General features: G+C 36.3%; 1 protein-coding gene across 1 annotated transcript; it reads right to left on the bottom strand.

Moving 5' to 3' along the window:
- Positions 1-2,502: 2,502 nt before the first annotated feature.
- On the bottom strand, positions 2,503-19,168 carry LOC133870275 (inorganic pyrophosphatase TTM2). Its single transcript, XM_062307366.1, has 12 exons — positions 18,826-19,168; positions 16,485-16,841; positions 11,260-11,374; positions 10,413-10,608; positions 10,213-10,326; positions 9,670-9,843; positions 6,671-6,865; positions 6,056-6,178; positions 5,836-5,957; positions 4,744-4,867; positions 4,356-4,628; positions 2,503-3,052 (listed from the first exon to the last, which is right to left on the bottom strand). Exons 2-12 carry the CDS (start codon positions 16,819-16,821, stop codon positions 2,831-2,833), a joined length of 1,995 nt encoding a protein of 664 aa, XP_062163350.1. The 5' UTR covers positions 16,822-16,841; positions 18,826-19,168; the 3' UTR covers positions 2,503-2,830.
- Positions 19,169-19,757: the final 589 nt, after the last annotated feature.

Raw genomic sequence — 19,757 nt, 5'->3', positions numbered from 1 at the left:
ATTCGATCCGAATATGAAGAAGAACTAAGCACCGCGATTTTGCTAAAAGGAAATAACACTGTTGAACAATTTTATTTTTTTTTATTTTTTTTTTTTTGTAAAAAAAAAAAAAAAAAAAAAAACTACACTAATGAAGATAATTTTCCTTAGCATTCACATCATCTTCCCTTTAATTTTCTTTAAATTTGAGGAACAAAACTACATTTTGTTTCTCTATTCATATACACTCCATAATAGCTTCATTTATCTTTCCTTATATCAATTAAATATTATTTATTTACAAATATAAGTTTACACTTACCCTTACATTTTTCACAAAATTCCAACACAATTCTTAATAAAAGGCAAAAAAAAAAAATGACAGATAAGAGATGAAAGAAAAATATTTTGTATTAAAATAATAGATAGGAAAGCTCTCTTGGTTCCTTATACATTGGGTAGAATTATAACATTTCTAATATTTAGAGAATTAATAAAGTATCTGTTATGGGTAATTTTTTTGACATTTTTCCTATACATAAAAAAGAAAAGTGACTATAAAGAAGCTGTTGAAAATAATCCAAATACATCCGTGACAAGACCTCTTTCAAGAAAAGTAACTCATCTTGCTAGCCTTCTTACATACATTGATTTATTATTATTATTTTTGGGGTAACTAAGTTATTTATTTAAATGAAAAACCATACAAAGGCAGAGGGGGCAAACCCCAGCAAAATAAAACTAGGTCAAGAGAGAATATCCTCCCCGACACAACACAAAAGAAACAAAATTACAATAATTCTATGAGTAATGTTTCTTACACAATTTTTGTACAACTTTTACACAACTCTAACAACTTTCTTTTAAAATCAGCCATTGAATATTTAGGACCCACATGTTGGAAAACAAATCCAATGGTTGATCATAACAAAAAGTAGTTAGAGTTGTGCAAAAGTTGTGTGAGAGTTGTGTAAGAAACATTACTCTAATTCTATTAAAATACCTCATCCGAGATTTCCTACGATCTTTAAAGCCATCTCTTACATGCATTGAATTGCCAAAAGATAAATCCTATTTCCTACTAGTAGACTTCAAATATTATTCAAAAAAATAAAAAAAGTAGACTTCAAATAGAAAAGAAAATGAAACTAACATCGAAGGGTTTGGATACCAGCGAAAGGACTCAGCCGTCAAAAAGCTTAATTGATCTCTAGAAGTATAAGGAATCACACATCATCAGGGCCTGACAGCTCACAATCCAACCATTATGGGTGTACATGTAGACAGATATTAGTCGTCTGCATCCGTTATTCTCACATGCAAATGTGAATAGCAACTGTGCAAATGCATATAGCAATTTTAAGGTAAATTTTATATCTAATATATATACATTTCATTTATGAATGTGTAATATTTAGACAATTTATATTTTTACATTATGAATTTATAATATATATATATATATATATATATATATTTTTTGTTATGTTAGATTTGTAATTTATGTTTGCTAGCTTGATTGTTATGCTCATTGAATCATGAATAATAAAATATAAGGGTGTTTCTTATGAGCATTAATTACCATGAATATTTTGAGGTCGTATCCATCATCCTATTTTTTTTTTCTCGGTTCTACATATTTTTGGTGTTGCATTATATTTTCAAAACAGCCTAAAAGACTAAAAATTGGTCAAAATTATTTTTAAAAGAGTTGAAAATAGGCTCATTACCTATTTGCAGATAGCGGATAATAACCGTAATAACCACGAGGATGCGAATGGTAAAAAATTGTGCGAATGCAGATGTGGATATCTAAAAGTAATATCCGCATTTTGCGAATGCGGGTGCGGATATCGCAAATACCCGCATGGATATCCACGTGTACACCCCTACCAACCACTTATTAGGATCTAAATGCACCTTTGCCAAATGACATTGCTAAGCAGCGAATATCCACATGTACACCCCTACCAACCACCTACCAGGATCTGAGTGCACCTACACCAAAGGACATTGCCGAGCAACTGATTCTCCCTCCTTCAGCTCAACTAGCTGAATGCCTACGCCATGCTACCCCACCTAACAGACTAAGGGAGGAAATTTCGAGAAAATCTCAACGTCAGGTAATAACTTCTTGGCAGGAGTCCCTTAAACCTTAAGGATACGTTAGCCTATATAAAGAGCCTAGGTAAACCACACAAATATGCAATCCGACTCTTTAGCTAAACTCTGGGAAAATACATTTTCACTGTTCTTTTGCTAACTTAGGCGTCACAGTAGCTTCACTGGATCCCACTAGTGAACTCTTCTAACCCTTTCTTTCTCTTGCAGACTCCTCCATAAAAGGCAGTCTTGAGGTCACTGTAGGTTCTTGCACCAACAACCATTAATCCTATTTTGTTTGCTCTTCTTCCGTGGAAAACCCATGAAATACACTTCCAAACCAAGCCACAGGCCTACTACTACCAGACTGAATTTGCAGTAACTGTGAATAGAAGACTAAGGTTGTGGGGGAATTCGTAATTCACATGTAAAATCAGTAGTTAATTTGTAGATTATAAACTTTGAAAATGTCATAACAAGCAAATAACAATTATTGACATGAGCATGGAGGCCCCCAAAGTCACAAAATTGACCGCTCCACCCTTCCTTGAAAAACCCTCAAAGAGAACCTCGAAAGCTCCTCCTAAATGCTTTTAGTATCTATACAGCACTATCAGCAGCCATTGGTAAATCAACTGTCATTTCCGAGCAGAAGGGTAAATATTGCAAGACAGGAGAAACACAGGAAAATTGAAATAAAATTTAAAACAATCTCCTAATTTTTGTATAACTCTACTGGGTGGAGGAATCAACTTCGAGTTAAGAACCCCTTAATCAAGAAGATTCCTAAACCACCAACTGCCAGTGAAAACATTATAGGGCCGGCGAAAGGTTCAACCTTAGCCATAATAATGCTTTTCCTGCTACTTCTTACTTGGCGAGACCTCTCTCCCGAACTCTCACGGAGAAGATTGCTAAGACTGTCCAACTGATGCACGATTTGACGTTGTCCCCGCGCAATAACTGATAACTGATTTCAAAGTAGGAACCAATAAGAAAATGAATAACCAGCCAGCAAACAATCAATGTCTGAAACACGACTTTTGCTGACTAGATACCAAATGCCATAAAACACTACAAAACTCTTGATCAAATTGTCGTTGAAAACAGAAATCGATGCAATGATCATACATTATTAGAACAATCATCAAAACTAAAATGGGATAATTTTTAGTCTCTTCTGATCCAGAAATTATCAGAACAAGAAAGGATAACACCTCCCACCACAAGCTGTTCTTTCAGTTTATTGAGAACGTAACTAAGCAAATAATCAGAATTGCTCTATGCAAACTCAATTTTTGTAGGTTTTGATCTATATTTATTTTTATTTGTGAACATCTTCTTTTAAGTATTCTCCTACATGTCACAATACCCTCCAATTTATAGCAACATATCGGCTGCTACCCAATCATATGACAGCTGTACATGAATCAGTAACAAGGACAGAAACTTAGACCAATGCTAGAAGGTAAAGCCCTATTGCCATGGTTTTAGACGCCCGGGTTCCAGACCTGTGTACATGCAAACTGACTAGTATCTAATCACTATCCAGATTTTAAAAAGAAATAAGTACCTAACCGAAAAGAGTCAAGTAAGAAGACTACAATATGATCCATGAGAACAGATTGATAAAATCCCTGAATCAAGCAGATAAAATTTTTTTCTACCCTCCAAAACTGCAAGTTTTTTCAGTTAGCCCCATTGCCATGTTTTAGAGGCCTGGGTTCAAATACAGACTGATAAATTTTCTGTATCTCTTCTTCACTGCCTCCCTAAATTTCTGAACAGTGGTACTATTTTTGTCACTTTCCTCTCTGGTTGCTTCATTGCATCTTTAAGGTAGTTCATTCCTATACTGCATTTTATCATCCAACCTCATGTCATCAATCCACTTCTTTGTTTTTATTTCCTTCAAAAAAAATTTGGCAGTAGACTGGGTTGCAAATTAAGGAACATCTACAAATCTAACTGAATTATTAGTGTACAAAAAGAAATCGTTGATAACTTTTTCTTTTTTTGATAAGTAATTTTTTGTCCTTAGGAGAGAGGGGGAAGGAGAGCTTCGAATTAGTGTCCTCGAGGGGAGGAGGTTTCTAGTTATAAACAATATACTCCGAACAGCATAAACATGGCAAGGTGTTTAACCATCATAGCAAGCAGCCTTAACATATCAAATGCAACTATTAACATTGTGACTTGTCTCTTATAATTATTTACCAAAAAAGCTACAGAATAACAAACTTTAGAAGGGAATAAAAAGGCTAGATTAATACCTCTTCCATCAAAGGAGACTCCTTAGCCAGCTGGGAGGAAGATGACGAATTAGGCATCATGGATCCAGTCAACGAACCATTGCCTAAATTAGAGATGAACTGAGAAGTGGGAGCAGAGCCATTGCAGGGGTCAACTTGAATAGACATATTTTGTTGGCTAGGAGAATTTTTCTTGATGGTTAACTTGAAATTGAGCTCTTCAATATGATTTGTAAATTCATCCATTCTATCATTCAATGAGGAAATTTGTTCTGAAAGCCGAGTAATGACCCCCTACAAAAATAAATAAATAAAAACAGATTGACAAATGAAATTTTCAATTGCTACTATCGAAGCAAAAGCACAATATCAGAACCATTAAGAATAACTTAAAAGATCATGAGTCTACCTCATTCGCCACTGTTGCAGAGGACTCCGAGTTTCTGTCATCAAACCTTCTACTGTTGGCAGCATATCCAGTAAGCCTGGCCAGATTCTTGTCCCTCTGGGTTGAATATGAATGTGACCCACCTCTGTTCAAAATCACATCGTCACTCAAAGGCAGCCAACTTATGAAAGAAATTTCAAATAAAAGAAAGATCAAACAAACAGAAAAAAAAAAAAAAAAAAAAAAAAAAAAAAAAAAAACAAACAAACAAAAACAAAAACAAAAAGACCATATTTGAGAAGTTCATTGCATAAAAGGTGCGTACATACACATACAACTTGTTTTCAGGTTTTGGACCATTAAATTTTTATATGCTTTTTTTAAATAATATTTTCTTCCCTTCAATATTGTCCAAAAACTTCTAAAGTATCTGTCAATGACACACCTAGATATTCAGAACTTAAATATCTTTATAATAAACACATAAATCCCTGGGGCACACTAATTTTGCACAGCAGACTAAGTGATTTTTACTTTAGTTTCTCAAGACAATAATGATACCAGATAACAGAAAAGCAAATAATCTATCACATGGAAAACCTAGCAACAGATTGGCAGGAGCAGTCTATTTTTAAAACATAGAAGGTAAATCACAGGAACCACGATGGAAAAAAATAAAAAATAAAAAAATTGTATTGCAACAAAAAATCCAGAAACCACTTTGAATTCCTAACAGGCCGGTTAACTTTCAAGGCCATATTCCTAACTGAATACTGACAAAGGTTAAGAGGACAAAAAGGGACCACACATGATTTTTATAGTGACAAAGCATGAAAATTCCATGCAAAGACATTGGCATCCTCTTTGTCGATTCTCAAACCCAGAGAATCAGGACTTCTAACATGATAAAATTTTCCGTGAAATTCAAGTTACCAACTCAAATAATTTGAAGCAATCGTAACATGTACAGATATATACAATTCGCAAATCGGTGGATCTCACATATCGACCTACCAACTGAGGTTGTCCATAACCTTGTCAGAATACAATTTCAGCATTTGTATATTGAATTCACAACAAGAATAACAATAGAGAAGGCTCAGAAAAATGCACCTCTTAAGATGCTTATTTCTCATGGTGATTCTATCTGCAGAGGCTCTAGAAAGTGCTTCTTTGGGACTTGAAACCAGATCCTCATCTAGGCTGAGCTTCGTCTTTAAATCTTCTGGCAGGGCCTGTGGCAAGATTAGATCACAACAACTTTACTTTCAAAAAGAAGAAAAGATCACAACTAATGCAAGGAAAGGCATAATAAGTTTAGGAATTTTCATACCATGACATCATTTACAAGCTTTTCCAATTGAATTTGTTCGATGTAGGTACGAGGAACGTATGAACCTTCCAATCTCAGCTGCTCAGCAACATATTTTACATGTAAGCGGTCCTTTCCTTGCACCTTTTCACCAAAAAGCAAGAAATTTAGGTTGGTATAGCTCATTACAATAAGAGTTCAAAAAGATTAAAGATGAACAAAGTTGCATTTAAACACAAAACATCATGTCTCTTAGATGTATATCTTAGCCTCAACCACTTGTTCTGCAGTCATATGATGGAAATAGGTAGGAAATAAATGAAGAGAAGTGAAAGTTATGCCAATAAGAACCACTCAATGAGTCAGGCCAGGCAAGGCCCAGACTAAACTTTTCCTCTTAAGGTCACGTCAGCACCAACCACACCAGGCACTCAGGCGAGGGCAGGCCTTGGCCTGAACTATGAATGTTCTTGGTGCAAGCCTGGACCAAACAGGTCCAGCCAGGCCATGGACAAGCCTATATAAAAGAAATGAAGCATATGCCTAAGCATAGGTTTTCTAGAACCAAAGCTTACAACATATGTAGATTACTATCCGAGTATTCACAGATGAAGGTGCAGAAATACACAGCCATACCTGAACATACTGACGTTTTAATTGCTCTAGCCAATCGATTTTTACAATGACCTTCTCATCAGAGAATACATGGCTGGTTCTTTTAAGGATAGCTGCTATCGTGTATCCCAAGGCCATTAGTCCACCAAGTAGACGCACACTAACCTCAAAAGTTATTCTTGGTGATATGAGAAATGGATTATCTGTCATCAATTCCTGCAAAACAGAAGTATAACCCACCAAGTCAGGTAATACCATATAGCTTTGCCTTCAATGTGTCAAATCGATTCTTAGCTAGAATGGAGAGCCACAGAAAGGTAAGATGTCAACCATATAGGAAATTTATTCCGTTATTATATGGATTTACCAGATTAAATAAAGTGAAAAAATCATTGGGAACAATGGTCTATGTTGAAAAATTTTAAAATCATCAAGGAACAAGTACAAAATTCAATATAATGCAACTACTATGGTCTACAACTCTTAATATATATATTTTCTTTTTTTAGGTCCTCCAACTTCGATTAGTGTTGCTATTTGGTCCTTATTCTTCTAATTACAGAGAAATTGCCCTCCAATTACTGACATTGTTCTTCAATATTACCCTTCGTCCAAATCTGTTTAAATTAAGTTAAAGTTAGTCACTTGCAAGTACCATGATTCAAATTGCACAAGAGGCTCGCTTAATTGGACATAATATACTGCATCACCTTATAAATATCTTGGATTTTTATTTGTTTACTCAAATAACAAAAAATAAAAATTCTTCCTCCTGTGGAGCTTCCTGGCGCTTCCTGCCATCTAGACAAATCTTTCAAACGTAATAGACCCAAAAACTCAAGAATCAATGGTGATAAATCTAGCAAGAGGGCATGGTGTGTGGCGTGGCTATGTAGGTAAGTTCGAGTTAAAAAAAAAAAAAAAAAAAAAGAACGAAAGAAACTTTGTTTGACCTGTCCTAATCTTGATTCCAACCTCCTCCCAGGACAAATAGTCTCAATTCCCAAACTTCCTCCTAAGGCCACAAGCAATGCTACTACAGTACACAAATTGGGTGTCAAACCTTCCCTTTGCGCCCAGACGCCTCCTTGCTAAAATAACAACACCTCACATACCCAAGTACCAAGGGATTCCATGAAACTATATCTTACTCACCCATCTTATGTCATGTCAAGGTACTGCTAAAAAAATAAATGCAAAATATCCAATTCATAGTAACGTGTTGGTTCACCGTATTCTGGAAAAAAAAAAAAAAAAACCATTGGCTTCATCTATCAAGCTATGAGAATGAGTCAATGAAAGACACAAAAATCCACAATCTATTTTAGATACTACATGGAGTAACTCTGGACAAAGTAAAAGAAAAACATGTGGGCAGACCAAATCATCTAATCGCTAGCATGGATCTGTGCAACTTAATCAGAAAAAAAAATGGAAATGGTAGAAATATTTATCGAAACAAACGAAAAGGAAACGAAGGACCAAACATACACCATGCATGGGGACATGTTTAAGAATAAGAAATTAGGTTTTACCGTAAGTTTTTTTCAACAGACATTACACCAAAATTAACTAGTCAGCAACAAAGTACCAATGGAGTGTGACTACAAGCAATACAATCTGAAACCAATGAATTATAAAAATCTGCATTTTACATTAAAAAAGAAAAAGAAAAAATAGTCTGTACGATTCAACCAGATATGCATTGAGTTGATTTGGGACAGAACCCAACAAACTTACAATTCTGCCGAGGAGAAAGAAGGAAAGACATGCAAAGCACCCACTAAAGAATGAGATTAGACCATGAAGAAAAAAGAGGGGGAAAAAAATAGGTACACAACCCACCCATGGAAAAAGATATATATTCTTTTTTATGAATAGGAAAAGGATATGACCATGGAGAAAAGGAAAACAAACCAAGAATGATAAGGAAGAAGGAAAAACAAAAAATAATGATGATGCTTCTGGGTTCTTTCAACTCTCATGCAGATGCTGATTTGATTTGGGGGCTGGGGATTTGTTTTGTTAACAAACGACAGTTTTGATTTTATTTTTTTTTCGCACGGGGTGGGGGGGGGGCAAAGGCCCCAAACTGTATTTAAGTAGCCTGAATGAAAAACACCCAAGTAGTAAAATTCAGCATCAGGTAGGATGTACTCTGGGTCTTGGAGAAGCTATTCTGGTGGTAAGAGCATTGCCACAGCATGACAAAAAACTCGTTATTTTTTTTCCCTAAAATTCAGCTTTGCTGCTCTTTACACGCATAAGTGTTGACTTGCTTTTATTCTGGGACATACACGTACACATCCATTTGTGCATATAAAAATTTTTATTCTTCAAGTCCAATTTCCAGTTCAAGCATATAACGCAAACCAATCAAGAAAATATTGACAGAGGATTGCCTTACTAACCCACAAGATGCATCATGTTTATCATATAGCTATATTTGATCATGCCCTACTAAGCCCTCGCCAATCATAAGACACTGACCCTCAGACTAGACTAACTAATGAACAACTGTCAGAAGCGAGCTACATCAAATTCTTTTTCTATGAAGCTATTTCTAGGACCATACCTTTACTAAACAATCATGTCTGTAAACATAAATACAGGGCCATACAAAAAGTCTATTAGTTCTCAAAATATGTTTTTTTTTTTTTTGATAAGTAATTTCAAATTCAATAAAAAGCGCAGAGGGGCGCAACCCTAATACACGGAAAGTATACAAGAGAGCCCCTAAACGGGAGAAACAACTAATAAATTTAGAAAGTCTACAAAAGTAAAAACACCTAGATGGCAAAGACGGGACGCTATCCAAAGATATAGCGTGTTAAGTACACGCTTCCCTAACACTACCATTACAGTCTCGACATCTTCAAAAAGCCTCGCATTCCGCTCCCGCCAAATGCACATTTTGATCACTAAAAATTTCAGAATGCACATTTTTCCCTTTTTTTTTTTCCCGGGCAAGTAAGAATGCAATTATAAAAACAAGAAAACTCAAACTTTAGAGAGCAAACCTCAAACATGAGACTGTATTTTCCATCTTTATTCCGCATCCTTAAATATGATTGGCAAGATTCTGGATCTTCACCAGGTGGTAGAAGGTATATATCATAAGTCTGCTCTGTTGAATCTGTATGATTTTCAGTGAAAACAGCCTTGACTTGGTCCACCGTCACCTTCCTTGCTGACTACAATTAGAGGCAGCACTCAGTTATCGATGTAGACAAAGTTGTAGTACTACATCCATCCTACATTATTTGTCCACAAGCCATTTTGAGATATTCCAAAATATTGTCCACCATAAAAAGTCAAGAGACATAATTTTAATAATTTTTCTAACCCATGTTTTATTTGAGTTTAAATTAAGGAGGCTACTTTCGAAAATAGATAACTTTTTTATTTAAAAAACAATGCATCAAATGTCATCTCCTTAAAGAATTGCATTTTCTAAGGTGGACAAACAATATGGGATGGAGAGTAACTTAGAGACTTTCGGTAAGAATGGCAACAAGTATACACATAAAGTAAGAAATAAATATTATAACATAGAGAGTGACCTTTAATATATAAGTAGGAGTCTGAAATCCAGTAAATGGATTGAACTTGTTGGTGATTTTTATATGTGCTGTTTGGAGATCTGGCTCAATAAAGGCCTTGTACATTGGATATACCTGTGTAGAAGAGGCTAGTTGAGAACTTCTAGAAAATCAATTTCTATTAGGATGCTCAAATATAATGATTAAAAGGAAAAACAAACCGTTTCCGATATTTGCTGGATTATTTCTTCTGGTTCTTGTCCAGCACGTTGTATATCCCGTAAAACCCTTTTGACAAGGTCAAAGTGAACTCCACCTGTTACAGACACACGAAGGTCCAGTAGAGGTCGCAACCTTTCACTCAAAGCATAGATGCCCTCAATGATGACAATACGGGAGCTTGGCACTTCGAGTGTCCTGTCACCAGTACATGCATTTAAATACATACCAGGTGGGTATGAAAGAGGTGTAGATAATGTAACTAGGAATTAATAAACAAATCAAAAATCAAAATCAAAACTGCCGGATTATTCAAGAAATTAACCATGTGCATTAGCAGAACCAGCAAACATCAAAAAAGGAAGTCCAATATCATAAAGGATTACATTTGTACAGGGAAAAATATGGCTTCAGATTTGAAGATATAGATAGGACATATTACCCAAAATATTTCTTTTCCTTTTTTTTCTAGGATGGGCAGGAGGCTCTGAATATAAATATAGATCTCTCCAATTATGGAAGATCTTGCACAAACGACTTGGTCCCTTGAAATGAATGAGAAAAAAATGGTCCTCATAACCATATCTAAGTAAATGAAAGATCACAATATCAACCACTGTCCGTGTCCAATAGCAGAGAAACTCAGTACATCATTGTACCGATCATTCACAATGAAAAAACAAAAAGTTTCTACTGTTTGTTAGGACTAATTGGGACTTTTAGAACTCACATCTAAGATCTCCATATATTATTCCTTGAACTACCATGAAATAGTATAAGTTCAAACAGCTTAATCAAAGAATACTGCACCCCTCAGCTATGAAAAAGTATTAGATGGAGAGCAATTACCTGTATCCTGTGCGAGAGCTAGACTTGAAATCATAAATTGGAACCTGGACCTCCTTCCCTGCCTTTAAATCATGGACATTCTGAAGTAAGGTATGATAGTCTGTCAAGCGTGGATCTGTTTCAGAAAGATAATAGAACCACTAGAATTATACATGTCTTATTTCCAAACTTGAAACAGTTAGCTTGCTTTGATTAAAGTCTCACAATTATAAGTAAATTCCAAAACACACTATTTGACAGAAACTAATTAGATTGTCATGTCAGCTTTACAATGATATCCAGACATGCTCGCTTCTTTCCAATCTGCAAAAGTTGGTTGGCTTAACAAATAATTTCCATGAAACTAGACGGAACTTGGAAACAAACAAGATATTTATATACTGAGTGCAAAGGATATATTCGTTCATTAAAAGACAAAAGAGCAAGGCAGTAAATGAGCTATTGATTCAGGGATGACACCAAGGGCCAAGATATCCAAGGTTACGCACACCTAAGAACCCTAACCATGACTGTGTCATTAAATCAGACTCCACAAATGGACTGAAGACATTCCAAGCTCACAATGACATTTTTGCCCAACCATACTCATTTTAAAAAAAATGAAAAAGAGAGGCAAAGAAGAAGCTTTGGCTCCACTCTTGCAGTGGAGCATATAATATCCAATATCCAATCATATTAAAAAGAACACTTAGAAAGAAATACTATTCAACAGGTCTTGCAAATTGCATGTGTATCCTAAGGTTTCAAAATCTCAAGAATAAAAATCATCTCAGAGAGAAAAATAAAAATAAAAAGGAGAAACAAAAGCTCTCCAGCCCGAATTGATGCTTTAAGTTTCTATGAACAAACTAGACTTCATCAACAATAAATTGGAAATACTCCATCATTGGAGCAACGATGGAGTATTTCCCTATGGATCACTATTAACGCATATCCTACACTTACGGCACATGCAGAATTGGAACATCCATATCCGGTCACTAATGATAAGCCTTAGGTTCTAGACTTATTATACAATTGAAATACTTGTATCCGGAACTCTAGTGATATCTTTGTATCCGGAAACCTAGAGATAAGTCATTAGTCTAAGACTTATAATAGGATTAGAATTCTTGTTTGTAAACGCATGCTGAGATGATAGTATCCAGCATGCGATATTGGTTAGTTTAAACCTAGAGATAGAGTTGTACCTAAACTATACTTTTGTTTCTTCTTCTTCTATACATATCAACGCAAGCTCACATTGATGAGCACGTCAGAATTTACAGCCATCTCTATATTCTTCCACTGTTCTATTATGGTATCAGAGCCACATATAGACTAACGTCTCATATGGTTTATGCACCCTCCACTCCCACTGCTGCCATAGTGTCTCCCACACCCTCTCCTCCTCCTTCCATTGCCTCTATCTCTACAATGGCGTCACCACCTCACCCAACAAACTCTTCCCAAATTGTTTTTTCAGTTCCAAATATGACTCATTCTCTCCACATCAAGCTGGCCAAAGGCAATTTCATGGCTTGGAATACTCAAATCCTTGCCTACATCAAAGGGCAAGATGCTTTAGGTTTTCTCAACGGTTCTTCTCAACCTCCTGCACAGCACAATCCCGAATCCCAGCCCTATTGATGGTGCTCCTGCTACTATTATCAATCCTGATTATCTTGCATGGTGTCAACGAGATCAAATGATCCTTAGTGTTCTCATCTCCACCCTTACCAAACCCTCTATGTGGTTCATGCCGTCGGATGTGCTACAGCCAGCCACTTATGGAGCACATTGATCTCCATGTTCGCCTCTCAAGCCAAAGCTCGTGTTTTGCAGATCTATTTCCAACTTGCCACGGTCCAGAAGGGAAATCACTCCATCACTGAGTATTTCCATACGATCAAAACCCTGCGAGACACACTGGCTGCTGCTGGACAGCCTATCGATGAGTTTGAAGCTGTTTCTTTCCTCCTCAAAGGCCTTGGTACCGAGTTTGACTCTTTTGTTACGTCTATAACAACTCGGGTGGACCCTCTTTCATTTGACAAGCTATATGGCCATCTCTTAGCTCATGGGATGCCGATTGAGCAACAATAAAGGTTTTGTGAAGATGGTTGTAAGCTAGAAGAGCGAGGGTGGTGTCAATAAGGTGAAGATGTTTGCGTTCAGCACATCCTTGTTGTTGATGTGTGTGAGGACAAGACAGACGATGAATGAGGATTGAAAGTATGTGTTGAGACTGCGATATTCACCACCCCAATCAGTTTGAAAACTTTTGATTTATGTGTTTAGAAAGTGTTCGATCATAACTTGAAATTTTAAAAAGGTGGGTTTAAATCAGATTTTGATTGGATAGGAAACACCCAAGTATAACGACTAAAGACATCAACAAAAGAAACATAATAACGATTACCATTGATAGAAAGAGTTGGGGAAGGACCCCATACATCAGAATAAACCAAATCTAAAGGCTTACAAATAGTGAAAATTGAAACTAGAAATGGCAATTGATGTCCTTTAGCCTGAGGACAAGCAGTACAAGGAGAGGGTGCCTTATTGTTGATGACTGAAAGCTGAAACATAGAGAGGACTCGGTGGACTGTGTGGAGTGCAGGATGACTTAAGCGCTTGTGCCAGTAATCAGTGGAGGTTCGTTCACCTACAAGAGCTTGCTTATTAATGGAAGGTGGGGATGAAGGATGGAGTTGGTAAAGTCTATCCTTAAGAGGGCCTTGATGAAGAGTGATCCTGGATTTGTAGTCCTTAATCACAAAATGGGAAGAGTGAAACTCAAAAAAGACAGCATTATCACGTGCAAATTTTTGAACTGAGAGTAGATTTTTACAAATAAGAGGAACAAGAAGTTGAGTGAGGATATAACGACCGACAGGTAAGAGTTAATAGAGCAGAACCAATGAGTGATAGGCAAACCTGAACTATCGCCTACACAAACTTATCCTGGCCGGTGTAGTCCTCGGATGAGAGATTGAGGTGTTGATGCTCACTAGTGACATGATGAGTGGCCCTGGTATCAGTATACCAATTTTCTTCAATTGGCAGGGCTGGAGATGAGTAGTAGGCATGTGGATTTTGCTGGTAGGCTTGCTGTGGTTGCTAATATGAGTCGGAAGATTGGACAGATTCCAACCTTTGGTAGCATCGAGCAGTAGTGTGGCCAATACGACCACAAAATTGACAAACAGGCTAGTTGGAAGAAGAAGCATCATTGTTGAAGTAAGATCCTCGGCCACGGTTGGTAGAAGAATTGCCTCTACCACAGAAGGGTGCTCTGCCGCCAAAGGAAGAGCCTCTACCACCACGGTATTCTCTTCCCCTCAAGCATGGCAGCACGGGTTGTGTAGTGGGCATACGACTGGGCGAGCTCCATGGCTGGAAATTGTTGCTCAATTCGCATCTCATGGCCATATAGCTCGTCAAATGAAAGAGGATCCACCCGCGTTGTTACAGATGTAACAAAAGAGTCAAACTCGGTACCAAGGCCTTTGAGGAGGAAAGAAACAGCTTCAAACTCATTGATAGGCTGTCTAGCAGCAGCGAGTGTGCCTCACAGGGTTTTGATTGTCTGGAAATACTCAGTGATGGAGTGATTTCCCTTCTGGATCGTGGCAAGTTGGAAATAGATCTGCATAACACGAGCCTTGGCTTGAGAGGCGAACATGGAGATCAAGCTGCTCCATAAGTGACTGGCTACAGCACATCCGACGGCATGAACCACATAGGGTTCGGTAAGGGTGGAGATGACATCACGCAAGATAAGCAGGATTGATAATAGTAGCAGGAGCACCATCGATAGGGCTGGGATTCGGGACATGTTGTGCAGGAGGTTGAGAAGAACCGTCGAGAAAACCAAAACCATCTTGCCCTTTGATGTAGGCAAGGATTTGAGTATTCCAAGCCATGAAATTGCCTTTGGCCAACTTGATGTGGAGAGAATGAGTCATATTTGGAACTGGAAAATCAATATGGGGAAGAGTTTGTTGGGTGAGGTGGTGACGCCATTGTAGAGATAGAGGCAATGGAAGGAGGAGGAGAGGGTGTGGGAGACACCATGGCAGCAATAGGAGTGGAGGGTGCAGAAACCATATAAGACGTTAGTCTATATGTGGCTCTGATACCATAATAGAATAGTGGAAGAATATAGAGATTGCTGTAAATTCTAAAATGCTCATCAATGTGAGCTTGCGTTGATATGTATAGAAGAAGAAGAAACAAAAGTATAGTTTAGGTACAACTCTATCTCTGGGTTTAAACTAAGATAAACTAACCAATATCGCATGCTGGATATTATCATCTCAGCATGCGTTTACAAACAAGAATTCTAATCCTATTATAAGTCTTAGACTAATGACTTATCTCTAGGTTTCCGGATACAAAGATATCACTAGAGTTCCGGATACAAGTATTTCAATTGTAAAATAAGTCTAGAACCTAAGGCTTATCATTAGTGACCGGATATGGATGTTCCAATTCTGCATTTGCCGTAAGTGTAGGATATGCGTTAATAATCACAAAGCCCTATACTCAATAGCATTACAAATTAGCACATTCGCTAAATAAATACCGGAATTTTTTTATTTTTTTTATAAGTAAGAAGCCAATCTCAAAAAAAGCGTAAGGCGCGCCTTAGTACACTGGGAATATACAAGGAAAACACCTAGTTAGAAAGAGAAAAGCGAGTGAGAAAGTCAGGAAAAGAAAATGACAAAGGGTGGACATAAGCCGTAGTCCAAAAATACAAGAAATGGTAAAACGAGGAAAGAATCTCTTCCAAGGTACTTTCCAAGTCCTCAAAGCTTCTATTGTTTCTTTCCCTCCATAAGCACCAAAAGAGGCACGAAAATTGTAGCAATGAGATAACTGACAAATCATGACCTAAAAGTAATATTGAGTCAAAACACTTATGGCAATGCTTCTGTACAACTCTGAGCTTAGATTTAAGTCACTCAATTGATTAGTTTCCTCAAAACTTTCAATGTTAATATGCATATGTCTAGCAAGGCCCAAGTACATGAGAAGTATGCATATGCCCTCACCATGTATAAAGGAAAGCTTTTTCTTACACAGATTTCAACAAGATAATATAAAACTTTTGCAGATCTTATCCCCTAAGAAACACAAATGTAAGAAAATCCCCAATATTATAATTACTTCTGGAGAATACTCATGATATGCTAAAGCATCATAAAAGAAGAAAAATGAGTAAGAAGATGATTTACCATCAAAGTTGCCATCAACAACTCGACTAGAATCATTGTAATTGTCCATTGAAATAACAGCAACACTGGGCATAAAACTGAGTATCTTTTCTGTAAACACTGTCTTTCCAGCCCCAGAAGGACCTGCCAAGCCCACCAATATTATTCCCTCATTCTTTTGGGCTAACAATTGGCATGCACGGATTACTACAAAGAACCCCTTCTCAAACGACAAAGGGTCTTGAAGAGAAGCAATCTCATATCGATCACAGTCCTTTCTCTTAACCAATCGCACTTGATCTTTTAACAGAACCGGCCGTCTCTGATGTGAATCAGTAATAGAAGTATCTAGAACCATTGCAGATATGCTGGGTCCCTCTGATTATGAGAAAAAGCACCAAGATAAACAAATTTGAAAACATATAATGCAACAACTAAGAATTTAAGTCATGTGAAAGGCTAAAAGGTAACAATCTACATTTAAATAACAGCAGATGTATATCAAAATCAACGTGCATAAAAGAACAAGGATTCAAGACTATGAAATTAAAAGGTTTAATTAAACAAATATTTCCAACATCCAATTAAGAAAAGAAAATTTTCTGGACTTTCTTTTAGACTCATGTAGTATTTCTCTGTAGTAGTTGGTTTAAAAGATCAAAACTATTATAATTACAATTAAAGATGGTGAATTATAGCAGTATTGAGACAATTCATCAAAATCCTAGATAAGCTCCTCAGAAGTGTAAGGAAAACAGAAGCCCATTTAATGTCATAAAAGACAGCACTACCTCGTCTAGTACCCTATCATTAATATAGAAGAATGACTTAATTTTCAAGAGAGATCGAAATAATCCTAATATAGAATGACTTAACTACCTCGTCTAGTACCCTATCATTAATATAGAAGAATGACTTAATTTTCAAGAGAGATCGAAATAATCCTAATATAGAATGACTTAATTTACAAGAGAGATCATCAAAATCCTTGATAAAGTCCTCAACGGTGCAAGGGAAAACAGAAGTCAATTTTAATGTCATGAAAGACAATAGTAACTTGTCTTGTACCCTATCACTAAGATAGAAGAATGAGTTAATTTTCAAGATAGATCAAAACGCTCCTACAGTAATTTCATGAAAATATTAAGCCACGGAAATCAAATTAAGGTCCATCTTTCCCAAGTGGTTCCAGCTTTGGTCGAGTAAAATCAGAAAGACCTCCAATTCCTTCAACCAATAAAAACCATGTCGCCAGATAAAAATAAAGTTAGTCTTGTTCCCCATGGGAAAAAAAATTAGTAAGGCGAATGTTTTATAGGGGTCCCAATATGCTTCTATGAAAGTCATATGGGCTAGATGCCTGAAGTCCATCAGTAATTGGTGGCAAATGAAAAAGATTCTCATTCTTCAACTGTGAATGAACTGAGCCCAGCTGATGCCAGTGCGCCAGTACAAATCTTTGTTAAGCTAGCAACGCCTGTGTCGATCTAACCGAGTCCATAATACACACACACACACACCATGTTAAATTGAATTTGCTGTTTCATGCTGTTATCTTCCACTTGTATCATATAACAGAGCACAATTACTGGTGAGTCTCCTTGAAGAACTTTAAGATTGGAGCTAATTATACATGTAAAAATCAAAGAAGGAATCGCTACAAAATTTAAAGTTTTCTCTTTGTAAAATAATCATGGAAATTTATATTGACTAGATGTAATTGGATTGCTGATCATCATAAGACTCAATAACGTCATCAGCATCGAATAATCATATCTTAGAAATCAAATGCATAACACAAGGTCACAAAACCAACACATTTTGGTATAATTCCAAGTATTATATTCAAGAAGTTGCCATAGAAGGAGTAACTTCCAATTAAAAATACAATACTATATATGTATCACAACTTTGACAGGACGTGCTTTTGAGAATTACATCAAACACAAAGACAAAGTACCAAATTATGCTTTAAAGATCCAAACAAACACATGTTGCACTCATCATAAAACAACAATAAAATCTTTTGATCCAAACAACATCCTCCATTATATATATATATATATATAAAATAAGGATCACCAAGAAAAGAATGTCACAAACATAACATACCCAGAAAAGAAAACCAACAAAAATCATATATAGACAAACAAAAACCACAAAAAAAGGTTAACTCTCTTCTAACAACCTGTTTGGATCCAACTTTATGTGCCCCCAAGCAACCGACTTAAACAAAACACGGAATAAAATGTGAAAAATAACAATTACGCATAGAACATAAATGCAAAACAAACAAAACCCAGAAAAAACAAGGATCAAAACCAAACCAATGTGCATTGTTGGACATTATGGAAGCACTAACCGAGTCACAGAGCGAGTTGTTTCTTTCACTGGCAACAGGTCAAGGTGAGTCCACCAAGAATTAAACCCAATAAGGCAGGCCAGCCCAAGGTCGGTTCCTCCTGTATATTGCTTTCCCTCTGGTTTTATTTCCCGGTATAGAAAGGAATGTGATATTCCTGCGCTTTTTTGGCTAGTGGGAATTCTGGAGAATCTGCTAACACTCCTGTGAGAGAGATAGAGAGAGAGCACTTAAAGCGGTAGTTTTTTTCTCTTTCCTTTGTTGTTGAATTTCTTTATAGTCACGGCTCGAATACCAAAGTTTTTGAAGAACAAGGACTTTGGCAAACCAATTAAGCATATTGCAACTATGATATGTCTCATCCAACCCTAACACTAACTTATCGGTCTATGCTTTGCCTTTAATTTTTTAATTTACGTTTATTTTTTCAAAAAAAAAATGTTTCAATTGAATCTTATTCTTTTAAGTTAAATAACAATTTGTCCTAAAAACTTAAGGCGATAGAAATTTGTAAATTTAATCATTTAATTTATACTCCAACACTCCCTTTCTCATGTGGGCTCAAACTCTCTTTTAATGGATGAAAACCAACACGTAAAATATTTAATTAAAATGGAAGGCGAAGGATTGAGACAAATTTCGAATTCAGGACTTCTACTCTTATACCATGATAAATCATTTGTCCTAGAAGTTTTAGGTGCGTTTGGGATTGCAATTTCGTAAACAAAAAATGCAATTTAAACTAAATCTCAGAAAATGAATAGTTTGTTAATTGCGATTTGAAAACGCAGAAAATTGCTTTTTCAAATCTCTGGTAATGGGGTGTTTTTTTTAAAACGCATAATTTTAAATGTTAACCTGCGATTTTAAATGTTAAACTGCAATTCTGCCAAACGCTTAATTGCGTTTTTAAAAATCACTTGTTCAAATCG

The sequence above is a fragment of the Alnus glutinosa genome, chromosome 1 (assembly GCF_958979055.1).
Source record: "Alnus glutinosa chromosome 1, dhAlnGlut1.1, whole genome shotgun sequence".
NCBI classification, from domain to species: Eukaryota; Viridiplantae; Streptophyta; class Magnoliopsida; order Fagales; family Betulaceae; genus Alnus; species Alnus glutinosa.
Note: the sequence above shows the minus strand (reverse complement) of the source record. Positions and strands in the feature narration are given on the sequence as shown.

Coding starts and splice junctions, on each gene's coding strand:
- LOC133870275 (XM_062307366.1), bottom strand. CDS start 16,821: ATGGTTCTAGATACTTCTATTACTGATTCACATCAGAGACGGCCGGTT. Junction 11,375..16,484: donor TGTTGATGGCAACTTTGATG/GTAAATCATCTT, acceptor TTTCTGAAACAG/ATCCACGCTTGACAGACTAT. Junction 4,868..5,835: donor AGAAATAAGCATCTTAAGAG/GTGCATTTTTCT, acceptor GATTTTGAACAG/AGGTGGGTCACATTCATATT.